This window comes from Pristiophorus japonicus, chromosome 1 (assembly GCF_044704955.1).
Source record: "Pristiophorus japonicus isolate sPriJap1 chromosome 1, sPriJap1.hap1, whole genome shotgun sequence".
Taxonomy (NCBI): domain Eukaryota; kingdom Metazoa; phylum Chordata; class Chondrichthyes; family Pristiophoridae; genus Pristiophorus; species Pristiophorus japonicus.
Window position 1 is genome coordinate 25,142,348 of NC_091977.1, and position 15,162 is coordinate 25,157,509.

Here is a 15,162-nt window from a genome sequence, read left to right on the forward strand (position 1 = left end):
GTGGAGTTAGGTCTCACTGAATGACGGAACAGGTTCGAGGGGCTGAATGGCCTATTCCTGCTCCTATGTTCCTATGTTCCTATTTCAAATCCTTCTCTAACAGCACTTGGGAGTACCTTCACCTCATGGACTGCAGTGATTCAAGAAGGTGGCTCACCACCACCTTCTCAAGGGCAATTAGGGGTGGGCAATAAATGCTGGCCTTGCTATGAATGAACAAAAAAAAACTTTGTCCTCTCCAATCTGTCAAACTGAAGTAATCGATCAGGGAATCAGTTGTGCGATGAAATGGAGGAAAGGCACAGTGGGTCAACATTTTGGTGCTAATACTTGCCCCACTGTGGAAGCAAGGCAAATGTCTGTCATTTGCACTGTGAGGCAAACATTTCTATTCTTGCAGACTGGGTTATGACCTGAGTGGGCGATACAGGAACAGATCTGCTGTTGCGAGCGGGTGACTGGCTCCTATACAACTGCACCTCACCAAGGGGTCTGAGCTTCTGGAGGAGAGGTGGAAAGAGGTGTAAAAAGGAGGAAGGGAGGGCAGAAAAAAATAAAGTTTACGCATTTTCCTAGATTTTCGTTGGGTAGGGTATTAAGGGTTATGGAACCAAGGCGGGTAGATGGAGTTAAGTTACAGATCAGCCGTGATCGAATTGAATGGTGGAACAGGCTTGAGTGGTCTACGCCTGTCCCTATGTGCTGCCTTTAGAATAATTAAACATTTTTAGGGACAAAACAAATGACAGCCCCAACCCATTAATGTGTCAAGTCAAGTGATTTTAACTAGACAAGAGTAGGAATAGACTGGATATTGGCAGTACTTCTTTCCCCAGGAAGTAGTGAGCCTCTGGCAGCTGGTGTGGTGGGCCCTGACTCTCTGTCTGCCGTCAAAAGGGAGCTGGACCGGTCCTCAACTGGAGTAGAGATCACATTATAGAGAAGGTTAGTGCCTTGACAGTTAAAAAATGGTCCACGTGATCTCCTGCACTGGTTTTGATCACCTGAGCGCGGTCAGAGAGGAATTTTCTCGAGTATTTTTTTCCATTATTGTCCCATGATTCTTTTCTCCATTTTTTTTTACCTGTTCCAGGAGATTACATGGCTGTGGTCGGTGGGGTTGTGAGGGGGAGGGGGAATGAAGAAAGTGAAGAAGTGGCTTGAGCAGTGGCGCAAGAGGGAGGGATTCAAATTCCTGGGAATTGGAACCAGTTCTGGGGGAAGTGGGACCTGTACAAAAGGGACGGTTTGCACTTGGGCAGGGCTGGAACTGATGTCCTGGGAGTAACATTTGCTAATGCAGTTCGGGAGTGTTTAAACTAATATGGCAGAGGGATGGGAACCTCTGCAGCGAGACAGGGCGAAGTAATATGGAGTCAGAAACAGATGGTAGAAAGGTAAAAAGCAATAGTGGAAGGCCGAGTAAACAAAGGCAAGAAACAAAAAGGGCCACATTACATCATAATTCTAAAAGGACAAAGGGTGTTAAAAAAACAAGCCTGAAGGCTTTGTGTCTTAATGCAAGGAGTATCCGTAATAAGGTGGATGAATTAACTGTGCTAATAGATGTTAACAGATATGATGTGATTGGGATTACAGTGACGTGGCTCCAGGGTGATCAGGGCTGGGAACTCAACATCCAAGGGTATTCAACTTTCAGGAAGGATAGAATAAAAGGAAAAGGAGGTGGGGTAGCATTGCTGGTCAAAGAGGAAATTAATGCAATAGTTAGGAAGGACATTAGCTTGGATGATGTGGAATCTATATGGGTAGAGCTGCAGAACACCAAAGGGAAAAAACGTTAGTGGGAGTTGTGTACAGATCTCCAAACAGTAGTAGTGATTTTGGGGAGGGCATCAAACAGGAAATTAGGGGTGCATGCAATAAAGGTACAGCAGTTATCATGGGTGACTTTAATATGCATATAGATTGGGCTAACCAAACTGGAAGCAATATGGTGGAGGAGGATTTCCTGGAGTGCATAAGGGATGGTTTTCTAGACCAATATGTCGAGGAACCAACTAGGGGGGAGGCCATCTTAGACTGGGTGTTGTGTAATGAGAGAGGATTAATTAGCAATCTCGTGGTGCAAGGCCCCTTGGGGAAGAGTGGAATTCTACATTAGGATGGAGAATGAAACAGTTAATTCAGAGATCATGGTCCAGAACTTAAAGAAGGGTAACTTTGAAGGTATGAGGCGTGAATTGGCTAGGATAGATTGGCGAATTATACTTAATGGGTTGACAGTTGATGGGCAATGGCAGACACTTAGAGACCGCATGGATGAACTACAACAATTGTACATCCCTGTCTGGCGTAAAAATAAAAAAGAGAAGGTGGCTCAACTGTAGCTATCAAAGGAAACCGGGGTAGTATTAAAGCCAAGAAAGTGGCATACAAATTGGCCAGAAATAGCAGCGAACCCGTGGACTGGGAGAAATTTAGAACTCAGCAGAGGAGGACAAAGGGTTTGATTAAGGCAGGGAACATAGAGTACGAGAGGAAGCTTGCAGGGAACATTAAGACGGACTGCAAAAGCTTCTATAGATATGTAAAGAGAAAAAGGTTAGTAAAGACAAACGTAGGTCTCCTGCAGTCAGAATCAAGGGAAGTCATAACGGGGAACAAAGAAATGACAGACCAATTGAACAAGTACTTTGGTTCGGTATTCACTAAGGAGGACACAAACAACCTTCCGGATATAAAAGGGGTCAGAGGGTCTAGTAAGAAGAAGGAACTGAGGGAAATCCTTATTAGTCGAGAAATTGTGTTGGGGAAATTGATGGGATTGAAGGCCGATAAATCCCCAGGGCCTGATGGACTGCATTCCAGAGTACTTAAGGAAATAGCAGATGCATTGACAGTCATTTTCCAATATTCCATAGATTCTGGATCAGTTCCTATGGAGTGGAGGGTAGCCAATGTAACCCCACTTTTTAAAAAAGGAGGGAGAGAGAAAACAGGGAATTATAGACCGGTCAGCCTGACATCGGTAGTGAGTAAAATGATGGAATCAATTATTAAGGATGTCATAGCAGCGCATTTGGAAAGAGGTGACATGATAGGTCCAAGTCAGCATGGATTTGTGAAAGGGAAATCATGCTTGACAAATCTTCTGGAATTTTTTGAGGATGTTTCCAGAAGAGTGGACAAGGGAGAACCAGTTGATATGGTGTATTTGGACTTTCAGAAGGCTTTCGACAAGGTCCCACACAAGAGATTAAGGTGCAAAGTTAATGCACATGGGATTGGGGGTAGTGTGCTGACGTGGATTGAGAACTGGTTGTCAGACAGGAAGCAAAGAGTAGGAGTAAATGGATACTTTTCAGAATGGCAAGCAGTGACTAGTGGGGTACCGCAAGGTTCTGTGCTGGGGCCCCAGTTGTTTACATTGTACATTAATGACTTAGACGAGGGGATTAAAATAAATATCTCCAAATTTGCGGATGACACTAAGTTGGATGGCAGTGTGAGCTGCGTGGAGGATGCTATGAGGCTGCAGAGTGACTTGGATAGGTGAGTGGGCAAATGCATGGCAGATGAAGTATAATGTGGATAAATGTGAGGGTATCCACTTTGGTGGTAAAAACAGAGAGACAGACGATTATCTGAATGGTGACAGATTAGGAAAAGGAGAGGTGCAACGAGACCTGGGTGTCATGGTACATCAGTCATTGAAGGTTGGCAGACAGGTACAGCAGGTGGTTAATAAAGCAAATGGCATGTTGGCCTTCATAGCGAGGGGATTTGAGTACAAGGGCAGGGAGGCATTACTACAGTTCTACAGGGCCTTGGTGAGGCCACACCTGGAGTATTGTGTACAGTTTTGGTCTCCTAACTTGAGGAAAGACATTTTTGCTATTGAGGGAGTGCAGCGAAGGTTTCACCAGACTGATTCCCGGGATGGCAGGACTGACATATCAAGAAAGACTGGATCAACTGGGCTTGTATTCACTGGAGTTCAGAAGAATGAGAGGGGATCTCATGGAAACTTTCAAAATTCTGACGGGTTTAGATAGGTTAGATGCAGGAAGAATGTTCCCAATATTGGGGAAGTCCAGAACCAGGGATCACAGGCTAAGGATAAGGGGTAAGCCATTTAGGACCGAGATGAGGAGAACCTTCACCCAGAGAGTGGTGAACCTGTGGAATTCTCTATCACAGAAAGTTGTTGAGGCCAATTCACTAAATATATTCAAAAAGGAGTTAGATGAAGTCCTTACTACTAGGGGGATCAAGGGGTATGGCGAGAAAGCAGGAATGGGGTACTGAGGTTGCATGTTCAGCCATGAACTCATTGAATGGCGGTGCAGGCTAGAAGGGCCGAATGGCCTACTCCTGCACCTATTTTCTATGTTTTTATGTTTACTCATGATGCTGTGGCCATCGTGAGTGCGGGCCAGGCTTGATGGGCAGCTGGTCTTCCCCGCCCGCCGATTCCGTACGTCAGCAGCGACCTATCAGTGAATGCAATGGACTCTCCCTTCACCCACTCACCAACCTCTTTCTCTCTCTCTTCAGCTGCAAGCATAAAATGTACTTGGAGAAGTTGCCAAACACCAGTATCATCATCCCTTTCCACAACGAGGGCTGGTCGTCCCTCCTGCGGACTGTGCACAGCGTCATCAAACGCTCGCCTGACCAGCTGGTAGCAGAGATCATTCTCGTGGATGACTTCAGCGACAGAGGTAAGCGAGTGCATCAGCAATGACTGGCATCTGCCCCTGTGCCTGCAGAGCCCGTTGTGTTCCCATGCGTTTGATCCGATTGTCTTGTATTTCCAGCACCTTGCTGGCTTCTCGGCTGTCTCTTCAACTCACAACGTCTACTGTATATTTTAAAATGGCGCCGCGACAGAGGCAATTTTATTTTTGAAGAGTTTATTCAAATAATGGAAAACAATGCAAGTGCCGTTTGCCCGATAACTCTAGCTACAGTGTAAAAATCATTTATTCCGAGGTTATGTATCGTCGCAGTCACGGATGCATTCAAGTCTTAGTCAACCTCCGGGAGGCTGTATCCAACTGCACTGAAGAATGCCTTCGTAAGTGATACTTGTGTGTCGCAGCAGTGGCTAATATCTGATGAGTTACGTATTGTATTGAGACCTATTTCTGTATAATATAACAACAGCCCAGAATTTGCTGGAGTTGGACATCTCACCGCATGCCCCATTAGTCAGACGTTTTCCCTCAAGAAAAAACTGCAATGCAAAAGACTGGAAGTGTGAACTGATAATGGGCTCGGTGAGGACAACTGGGTATCTGGGACCTCGGCAAATGGTGGGACCAACAGTGTATCTCCTTAACCAAACAGATTTAAGGATTGAGAAGTAAACAGAGGAAGGATGGAGAAAGAAGTCGGGTGAATTAGAATCAAATCAGGTACAAAAAGAAAAATAAGGAGAGGGAAAGAAAGATTGGATTAAGAGAGAGAGAGTAAAGAGAGACAGAAAGAAAAGGTAAGAAAAAAATATTAAAAACTTAAATTTTAAATTTGAGGAATCTCGAAGAACAATTTACCATCTATGGAATGAGACACCACTGCTTCAATTGTCCCCTTTTTTGGGCAGGAGATTTTGAGTGGCATTGCAGGAACATAAGTCTTGTCATTAGAAGGGTCCTTACATTGTTAAGTACCAGCCCTAACTTTCTGCAGTGAGCTTAATTCGTTTTAACAGCACAAATGCTTCAATTTTGTGACATTCACGGGGAGGTTGAGGGAAGGTGAGCTGCCGTTTTCACGAGGCTAACGGAGAAGAGGCGGACATCATCCAGCAACTTGTGGCGATGGGCAACTTCACGAGGTATCTCGTCCTCATTCAGTTGAACGTATCTACAGATGGAGTTTAGAAATGTTCACCTAATATCAGTGGTTCACTTGCGCTGCTTTGAAATTCACTTTGAAATGATCAGATATAATGGAAAGGGAGCTCCCCCTCATCCAGAAGGATAAGTATCTGAAGGCAATGTTCTTAATCATAGTGGGCCCCAAACACGCGAGTGGAGACTAGGGCAATGCAAATAACAGAAGAGTCCTTGCAATGGGTCAACGGATCTGGGAAACGTTTTGGGGCACTAACACTAACATGATTAATAGGGATTCCGGAGCAAAACTAATGGATATAGTATCTTTTTCACTTTCGCCTCACTCATGAGCGTAAAATGAGGCGTGTTTTAACCTTACTACTTGAAATGGTTACCATTTCAGAAAAGTGATTTCTCCGACTTTGGGAGCCCGAGAGGAGGGGCGAATTGGTTTCCATTGGTGCACCAGGCTCTGCTTTTATACAGAGCTCCAAAGACAGTGAGTTCAGGGGACTGGCTTCCCACCTTCGCATGATCGGAGCCGGCTCCTTTATCGTGACTCTCCTGTTTACATGTCGACCGTCTCATTGGGATAATGGGCCCAGGCTCGTTGATCATATAGAGTGTGGTCAGTAGCTATAGAGTAGGTCTTCTTCAACAACTGTGCCTGTGGTGTAAAAGCACCTGTGATGTTATGACATATTTGCCATTGTTACCTAGTGCCGTCTTTCAAGGGTCTGGACCATCTATGGACAATTGGTAGTTTGTCAGTACTTGGGAACTGTGTTAAATTGTTTTCTCATGTGATTTGAAGGGGGAGTCCTAAGTCACTGAACTTTATTCATTTACTGATGGCAATTTTAACAGATGCAAGTATTATTTTTCCATTGGGGGTCAATTGAAAATTGCAAAAACTGAGATTGATAGATTTTCGTTAGGCAATGGTATTAAGGGTGAAGGAACCAAGGTGGGTAGATGGTGCAATGTATTTGCTTCATGGGTTCTTTGTTTAAGAATTCATAGCAACACATTGCTATTAATAACTAGTTGGTTTATTGACAAAGGTTTAACAATCACACGACACATTACCAGTTCACCCACTAGGCTCACAACTGCATGTCTTATTAAGGATAATTGCCCAATCCCACCACTTCCAGTGGGAAGTTGCACGTGTATGAAGTGCAGATCTTCGACCTCAACTCCACTTTCCTGCACTATCCCCATATCTCTTGATTCACCTTGAGCAAGTGGTGGTGAGCTGCCTTCTTGCACCGCTGTAGTCCGTGTGGTGAAGGTACTCTCGCAGCGCTGTTAGGGAGGGAGTTCCAGGATTCTGGCCCAGGAAAGGATGGCGATATACTTCCAAGTCAGGATGATGTGTAACTTGAAAGGGAACTTGCAGGTGATGGTGTTACTATGCACCTGCTGCCCTTATCCTTTTAGGTGTTGAGGTTGCGGGTTTGGGAGGTGCTGCCGAAGAAGCCTTGGCGAGTTGCTGCAGTGCATCTTCTGGAGGGTACACATGGCAGCCACGGTGCGCCGGTAGTGAAGGGAATGAATGTTGAAGGTGGTGGATGGGGTGCCGATCAAGCGGGCTGCTTTGTTCTGGATGGTGTCGAGCTTCTTGAGTGCTGTTGGAACTGCAACTCACCCAGTCAAGCGGAGGCCGACCTCTGCTCCCGGAGCCGTATCGCAGAATTACCACGCCTGCATTTTTCGATAAGAATTAATGTACTTTACTGAAGAAAATATAAGAGGAAATGAAGGATTGAAGGCTGCCAATGTTTGGGGGCTATTCATGTTCTCAGAATTAGAGGCGATCATGGGGCTGCAATTGAGCTCTTATGCGAGGTGTCACTATTTAAATTCATATGATCGAGATATCAGAAGTTGAGGTGCCCGAAGCACATTGCTAAGCTGCTTCACAAATATAAACATCAAAAGAGCGATGTTCCTCATTTGGAAAAGCGCTCTGCCACCTTATAAAGTGCACCAGTCATTCAAAGGGATGCCGTTTCAATTTTCCAGTTAATGAGTTTTGTCCAGGCAAGGGATTTACAGGAGCTTGGTTCTGATCTGCAGATAATGCAATCAAATTTCATGTGTGGCTGAGGAAAATTCTAATTTGTAGAAGACTTTACCGCTGATGAAACCTTTGGTCTTTTGTCCGTCGGGCGATGGGAATGCGGTTGACAGTAACCCTCACCGTCTTATCATCGCCAGCCCTTCCACGGCAATGGTTTTGATGAGCTTCCCCACGGGCACGTTGAATATGTGAGCCCTAATCGCCGGGAAATGTAACACGTCGAGGATCTCTCGCCTTTGAACTGACATGCTGTGGCTCAGAGCACTTGTAAGTCGTGATTAAAAAAAAAAGAAAATCAGCTGGTTTGAAATCTCCTATTTGCAAGCCGCCACACAGTGAAGTGACCTTGGGGCCAAAATTGCCCCTTTCTATAAGAGCTGTGACCGACCATAACTCTTGACTCCCTTATCGCTCAAAAATCTGTCTCTCCCCGCCTTAAATATATTCAATGACCCAGCCTCCACAGCTCTCTGGGGCAGCGAATTCCACAGATTCACAACCCTCTGAGAGAAGAAATTCCTCCTCATCTCAGTTCTAAATGGGCGACCCCTTATCCTCAGACTATGCCCTTTAGTTCTAGTTTCCCCCATCAGTGGAAACGTCCTCTCTGCATCCACCTTGTCAAGCCCCCTCGTAATCTTATACGTTTCTATAAGATCATCTCTCATTCTTCTGAATTCCAATGAGTAGAGGCCCAACCTCTAGTAAGTCAACCTACTCATCACCGGGATCAACCGAGTGAACCTTCTCTGAACTGCCTCCACAGCAAGTGTATCCTTTCGTAAACATGGGTCGGTAAGGTATCACCGCACGGTTGGCATGGAGGTGCCGCCATTTTGTAAATTTCCCTCCTTTATTTTTGGAGCAGTGTATGGGACCTCCCCCGCCATCTTCCCGCCTCGCCGTGCACGCGCCGACCAGTTACCGACCGGTGGCGATCCCCTTTCTGACCCCCGCAGGAAATTGACCCGTGTGGAATTGCCCCACGGGAACGGTGCTGCCGCCAGTCAGTGCGACTGACAGCTTTTCCCAGCGGGAACCTTCTTATGGTTGGGCGGCGCATCCATCCTTAAAGGTGAGGGCGCATGCTGCGGCCGCCATTTTATTTTAATTGTCGGCCGATTGCAAGGTCGGGCCGACAATTATGCCCCTGGGTTTGGCCGGGCCGCCAACAGGCAGCCTGACACCCCCTCTTGGGTACCGGGCCACTGGCCAGGCCTAAACCCTCCCTGGTGGCCCAGCTTTTGCCACTAAAGTGGCCGCAGTGTTCGCAGCAGCCCTCCCCTTTAACTGAAGGTTATGACGCGTCCGCACTGATGACACCACTTCCGCCCCGATACAAAAAGAAATCAAAGAGCTGAATTTCTCTCGGTTGTCTGCCCCAAAAATCGTTAAAAATTGGTAGATGCACCCCATTTCAGGCGGAGGGCAATTTCATCCCCAAAGGATTTCTGTACAGCAAACTCCGCCAGAAAATCTACATCGACCCCAAGCACACGACCAGAGTTTACCGTTCAAACCGAACAAAGATATTAAGGATTTTTAAAAGGTGTCTTTTTAAAAATCTCAGAATAATGCTATTTATGGCCATATGAACATAGCAGCACACACAAAGACGCACACGTGCACGCAGACATATACACAACATATACACATGGCTACACGTGTATTGGGTTAACTCAGCCACTGATTCACTTGATAGCATTCTCATCTCTGAGTCAGAAGGTTGTGGGTTCAAGTCCCACTCCAGAGACTTGAGCAAATTAATGTAGGTTGACACTCCAGTGTGGTGCTGAGGGATGTTGGCTGTGCCGTCTTTCGGATGAGACATTAATCCGAGACCCTGTCTGCTCTCTCAGATGGACATAAAAGATCCCGTGGCACTATTTTGGAGAAGATCGGGGAGTTCTCCCCAGTGTCCTGACCAATATTTGTCCCTCAATCAACATCACTATAAAATAGATTATCTCCATTATCACATTGCTGTTTGTGGGAGTTTTCTGTGCACAATTTGGCTGCTGCATTTCCTACATAACAAAAGTGACTATACTTCAAAAAGTACTTCAGTGGATGTAAAGCGCTATGCGACAACCGGAGCTCGTGAAAAGTGCTATATAAATGCAAGTCTTTCTTTCTTTTCTTTCTTTCACATGCTTATACACACATCCATGCACCCACAAGTGCAGACCAAAAAATATTCAGCACTTTGAACATTAATGCGTAATGCACTGGGCATGTTGGGCAAAAGAGAGCATCAAAAAGGCGTTCTGGACATGACTTAGGTTGTATAGTTAGTGAGGGTTATGGGTTACATGTGCCCAGCAATATTGGTCTCATTATTAACTCAATGCCAATGAGCTACCCTAACCTCTTGAGTTATGTTCCACCCAACCAAGGTATACAACAGGAGATTAGTCAGGCAATGTGACTGACTAATTGTTGGGAACTTATGAAGATAGGAATTTCTAGACGCGAGGAGGCCAAGGCCCACCATTTAGTTCACCATCCCGGTAGTCGCCTGATCCAACAATAACGGAGTTTTTGAATAATCATTACATAGAAACATAGAAACATAGAAAATAGGTGCAGGAGCAGGCCATTCAGCCCTTCTAGCCTGCACCGCCATTCAATGAGTTCATGGCTGAACATGAAACTTCAGTACCCCCTTCCTGCTTTCTCGCCATAACCCTTGATCCCCCGAGTAGTAAGGACTTCATCTAACTCCCTTTTGAATATATTTAGTGAATTGGCCTCAACTACTTTCTGTGGTAGAGAATTCCACAGGTTCACCACTCTCTGAGTGAAGAAGTTTCTCCTCATCTCGGTCCTAAATGGCTTACCCCTTATCCTCAGACTGTGACCCCTGGTTCTGGACTTCCCCAACATTGGGAACATTCTTTCTGCATCTAACCTGTCTAAACCCGTCAGAATTTTAAACGTTTCTATGAGGTCCCCTCTCATTCTTCTGAACTCCAGTGAATACAAGCCCAGTTGATCCAATCTTTCTTGATAGGTCAGTCCCGCCATCCCGGGAATCAGTCTGGTGAACCTTCGCTGCACTCCCTCAATAGCAAGAATGTCCTTCCTCAAGTTAGGAGACCAAAACTGTACAGCCTATCTCTATCAGTTAGTCTGCAACAGACCCAGTCATGAAGCGAAGAAAACCTCCAATTGTGAAAAATCTGGGAAGTATAGATTTAAAGTCACTTGTTTCTCTCAATGTGTCCTGCCCCACCCACATTTATGCCTCCAACACCTAAAACTCATTATCATAGGCAGTCCCTCAAAATCGAGGAAGATTTGCTTCCACTCCAAAAGTGAGTTCTCAGGTGACTGTACAGTCCAGTACGAGAATTACAGTCTCCGTCGCAGGTGGGACAGACAGTCGTTGAAGGAAAGGGTGGGTGGGGAGTCTGATTTGTCACATGCTCCTTCCGCTGCCTGCGCGTGTTTTCTGCATGATCTCGGCGACGAATGCTCCCGGATGCTCTTCCTCCACTTAGGGCGGTCTTTGGCCAGGGACTCCCAGGTGTCGGTTGAGACGTTGCACCTAAAACTAATGACTTGGTCAATTATTTTATTTCTGATTGTGAAAGCTTTCTGTGCACAAATTGGCTGCAGTGTTTCATAGAATCATAGAATAGTACAACACGGGAGGACATTTGGCCCATCGAGTCAGCGCTGGCTCTTTCAAACAGCAATCCAGTTAGTCCAGTTTCCCCCTCTCTTTCCCCCATCACTACAATCTTTTCTCCTTCAAGTATATATCAATTCCCTTTTGAAGGCTACTATTAAACCTGTATCCACTACTCTATCAGGCAATGCCTTCCAAATTGTAACCATCCGTTGCATAAAATGTTTTTCTTCATGTCATCACTGGTTCTTTTGCCAACCACTTTAAATTTGTGCCCTATGGTTATCGACCCTTCAGCCATCTTTATTTACTCCATCTAAACCCCCCATTATTTTAAACACCGCTATTAAATCTCCTTTTAGCCTGCTCTGCTCTAAGGAGAACCACCTCAGCTTCTCCAATCTGTCCATGTAACCCGAATCTGCAGTACAGAATACTGACGGAACTTCAAAAAAAGTACTTCATTGGCTGTAAAATGCTTTAGAATGTCCTGAAGTCGTGAGAGGCGTTAGCTAATTACAAATTTTTCTTTTTACTAGAATGAAACGGTTAAAGGGTTCTATTCTCTAGGACACTTCTGGCATTCTGGAATTTTACAAGCTTATACGTGTGGCGGGGGGGGAAGGGGGGGGAGGGTGGGCAGAGTTGCAGAGGAGGACACGCGGTTTCACCGAACACAGGAAATTTAGACAATCCACTCCCTGTTGTGGGATCTGAAAAAAAAAATGACCTCTGCAAATACAACGCAAAGGTGATTGAAAGGCCGGCCTCATCGATTTAACAATGTCACAATGCTAATTATGTTTACTCTGAGGCATATGTTCTTCCTCACTTTGAATTGTAAAATGGATGGGTTCATTGGAAGAAATTGCCGATAAATTAAGCCAGTCAGCTAGATGTAGCCCTTTAAGGTCATAAGAATGGTATTAGAAAGCTGCACGAGAGTGGAAACTTCATACGCTGAGGTAGAGGTGGAGGATCAATTACTTAACTGAGATAGATCAGTTAGCGATAGATTGATTACTTGTGTTGCTCGAGAGCACCCTCTCTAACCTTATATCGGAAACTAAAACAAAAAAATTGGATAGCCTGAGAAGCATTACTACTTGTTAATCCGTAAACATGTTTCGCTCATTACCCGAAAAAAGTCTTCTTCTGGTAGGAATAAATAAGCTAACAATGGAAAAGTATCAATTAGAGCAGTTCACAAAACAAACATTAAAAAGGAACTATAAGGAACTTTGTCTGTAATTGAATCATTAACGGTTGCCTTCCCAATACCGATTAAGGGATGGGTTCGAGTGTAAGGTAATACATGTTGGAGTTTGTGGGGTTCCTGTTTATTAACCAGAGGAAAGGATAATTGATGAAGCTGAGAATAGGTTACACTCTTGAGGCTATGACTTCAATTTCTAACTAATTAAAGCCATGTAACTCAATTAATGCATCTCTAGTTATTGTCTTGTAATGGTCTAATATTCACTTTATATTCAATTTGATTTTTAAAAAATGTTTTTGTTCTCCCTAAAATGTTCAACGTTTTGTTTTTCATTCTCCTGATATGAGCATCGCTGGCGAGGCAGCCATTTATTGCTCATCCCTAAAAAGTGGTGGTGAGCCGCCTTCTTGAACCGCTGCAGTCTGTGTGGCGAAGGAGCTTGCACAGTGCTGTTAGGGAGGAATGTCCAGGATTCTGACCCAGCCACGATGAAGGAACAGTGATATATTTCCAAGTCGGGACGGTGTGAGACTTGGAAGGGATCTTGGAGGTGGTGGTGTTCCCATGCGCCTGCTGCCCTTGTCCTTCTAGGTGGTAGAGGCCGCAGGTTTGGGTGATGCTGCTGAAGAGAAACCTTACCAGTGAATGCCTCGATAAGATTGTTTTGGGATCATTACATACAATCCAGCTGTTATCTTTGTAATCTACATGGCTTAAATTCATTAAATGGGGAGTAGAGGTTCAAAGTCGTCATTATCCCTCGGAGTCAAGGATGACTTGCTTCCACACTAGAAATGAGTTCTCAGGTGACTGAAGATTCCAGTGCGGGACCTACAGTCTCTGTTACAGGTGGGGCAGACAGTGGTTGAAGGAACGGGTGGGTGGGGTGCCTGGGTTGCCTCGCGCTCCTTCTGCTGCTGACGCTTGGCTTCAGCTTGTTCTCGGCGAAGAGACTCGAGGTGTTCGGCACCTTCCCGGATGAAGGTTCAAAGTAGTTATACGGTGAGAGCAGAGTTAAAGATCCAATTTTTAAATTTACTTTTTAAAAAAGGAGGGAGAGAGAAAACAGGGAATTATAGACCGGTCAGCCTGACCTCAGTAGTGGGTAAAATGATGGAATCAATTATTAAGGATGTCATAGCAGCGCATTTGGAAAGAGGTGACATGTTAGGTCCAAGTCAGCATGGATTTGTGAAAGGGAAATCATGCTTGACAAATCCTCTGGAATTTTTTGAGGATGTTTCCAGTAGCGTGGACAAGGGAGAACCGGTTGATGTGGTATATTTGGACTTTCAGAAGGCTTTCGACAAGGTCCCACACAAGAGATTAATGTGCAAAGTTAAAGCACATGGGATTGGGGGTAGTGTGCTGACATGGATTGAGAACTGGTTGTCAGACAGGAAGCAAAGAGTAGGAGTAAATGGGTACTTCTCAGAATGGCAAGCAGTGACTAGTGGGGTACCGCAAGGTTCTGTGCTGGGGCCCCAGCTGTTTACATTGTACATTAATGATTTAGACGAGGGGATTAAATGTAGTATCTCCAAATTTGCGGATGACACTAAGTTGGGTGGCAGTGTGAGCTGCAAGGGGATGCTATGAGGCTGCAGAGTGACTTGGATATGTTAAGTGAGTGGGCAAATGCATGGCAGATGAAGTTTATGTGGATAAATGTGAGGTTATCCACTTTGGCTACGTTACACTCAGTCCCCTCTTCCAAGTCGTTAATATAGATTGTAAATAGTTGGGGTCCCAGCACTGATCCCTGTGGCACCCCACTCATTACTGATTGCCAACCAGAGAATGAACCATTTATCCCGACTCTCTGTTTTCTGTTCGTCAGCCAATCTTCTATCCATGCTAATATATTACCCTCAACTCCGTGAAATTTTATCTTGTGCAGTAACCTTTTGTGTGGCACCTTGTCAAATGCCTTCTGGAAGTCCAAATACACCACATCCACTGGTTCCCCTTTATCCACCCTGTTCGCTACTTCCTCAAAGAATTCCAGCAAATTTGTCAAACATGACTTCCCCTTCATAAATCCATGCTGACTTTGCCTGACCAAATTTTGCTTTTCTAAATGTCCTGTTACTGCTTCTTTAATAATGTACACCAACATTTTCCCAACCACAGATGTTAGGCTAACTGGTCTATAGTTTCCTGCTTTTTGTCTGCCTCCTTTTTTGAATAGGGGTGTTATAATTGCAGTTTTCCAATCTGCTGGGACCTGTCCAGAATCCAGGGAATTTTGGTAAATTACAACCAATGCATCCACAATCCCTGCCGCTACTTCTCTAAAGACCCTAGGATGCAAACTATCAGGTCCAGGGGATTTATCTACCTTTAGTCCCATTATCTTACTGAGCACTTAGTGATTGTGATTGTGTTAAGTTCCTCCCCCCCCCCCCCCCTTAGC

At 45.0% G+C, this 15,162-nt stretch overlaps 1 protein-coding gene across 1 annotated transcript in view; it reads left to right on the forward strand.

Moving 5' to 3' along the window:
- Nucleotides 1–15,162, forward strand: part of galntl6 (polypeptide N-acetylgalactosaminyltransferase like 6) — a 1,584,079-nt gene that overhangs the window by 620,224 nt on the left and 948,693 nt on the right. Inside the window, exon 4 of the mRNA XM_070895622.1 lies at nt 4,522–4,688. Coding sequence (XP_070751723.1) covers nt 4,522–4,688 — 167 coding nt within the window. The remainder of the gene's footprint in view (nt 1–4,521; nt 4,689–15,162) is intronic.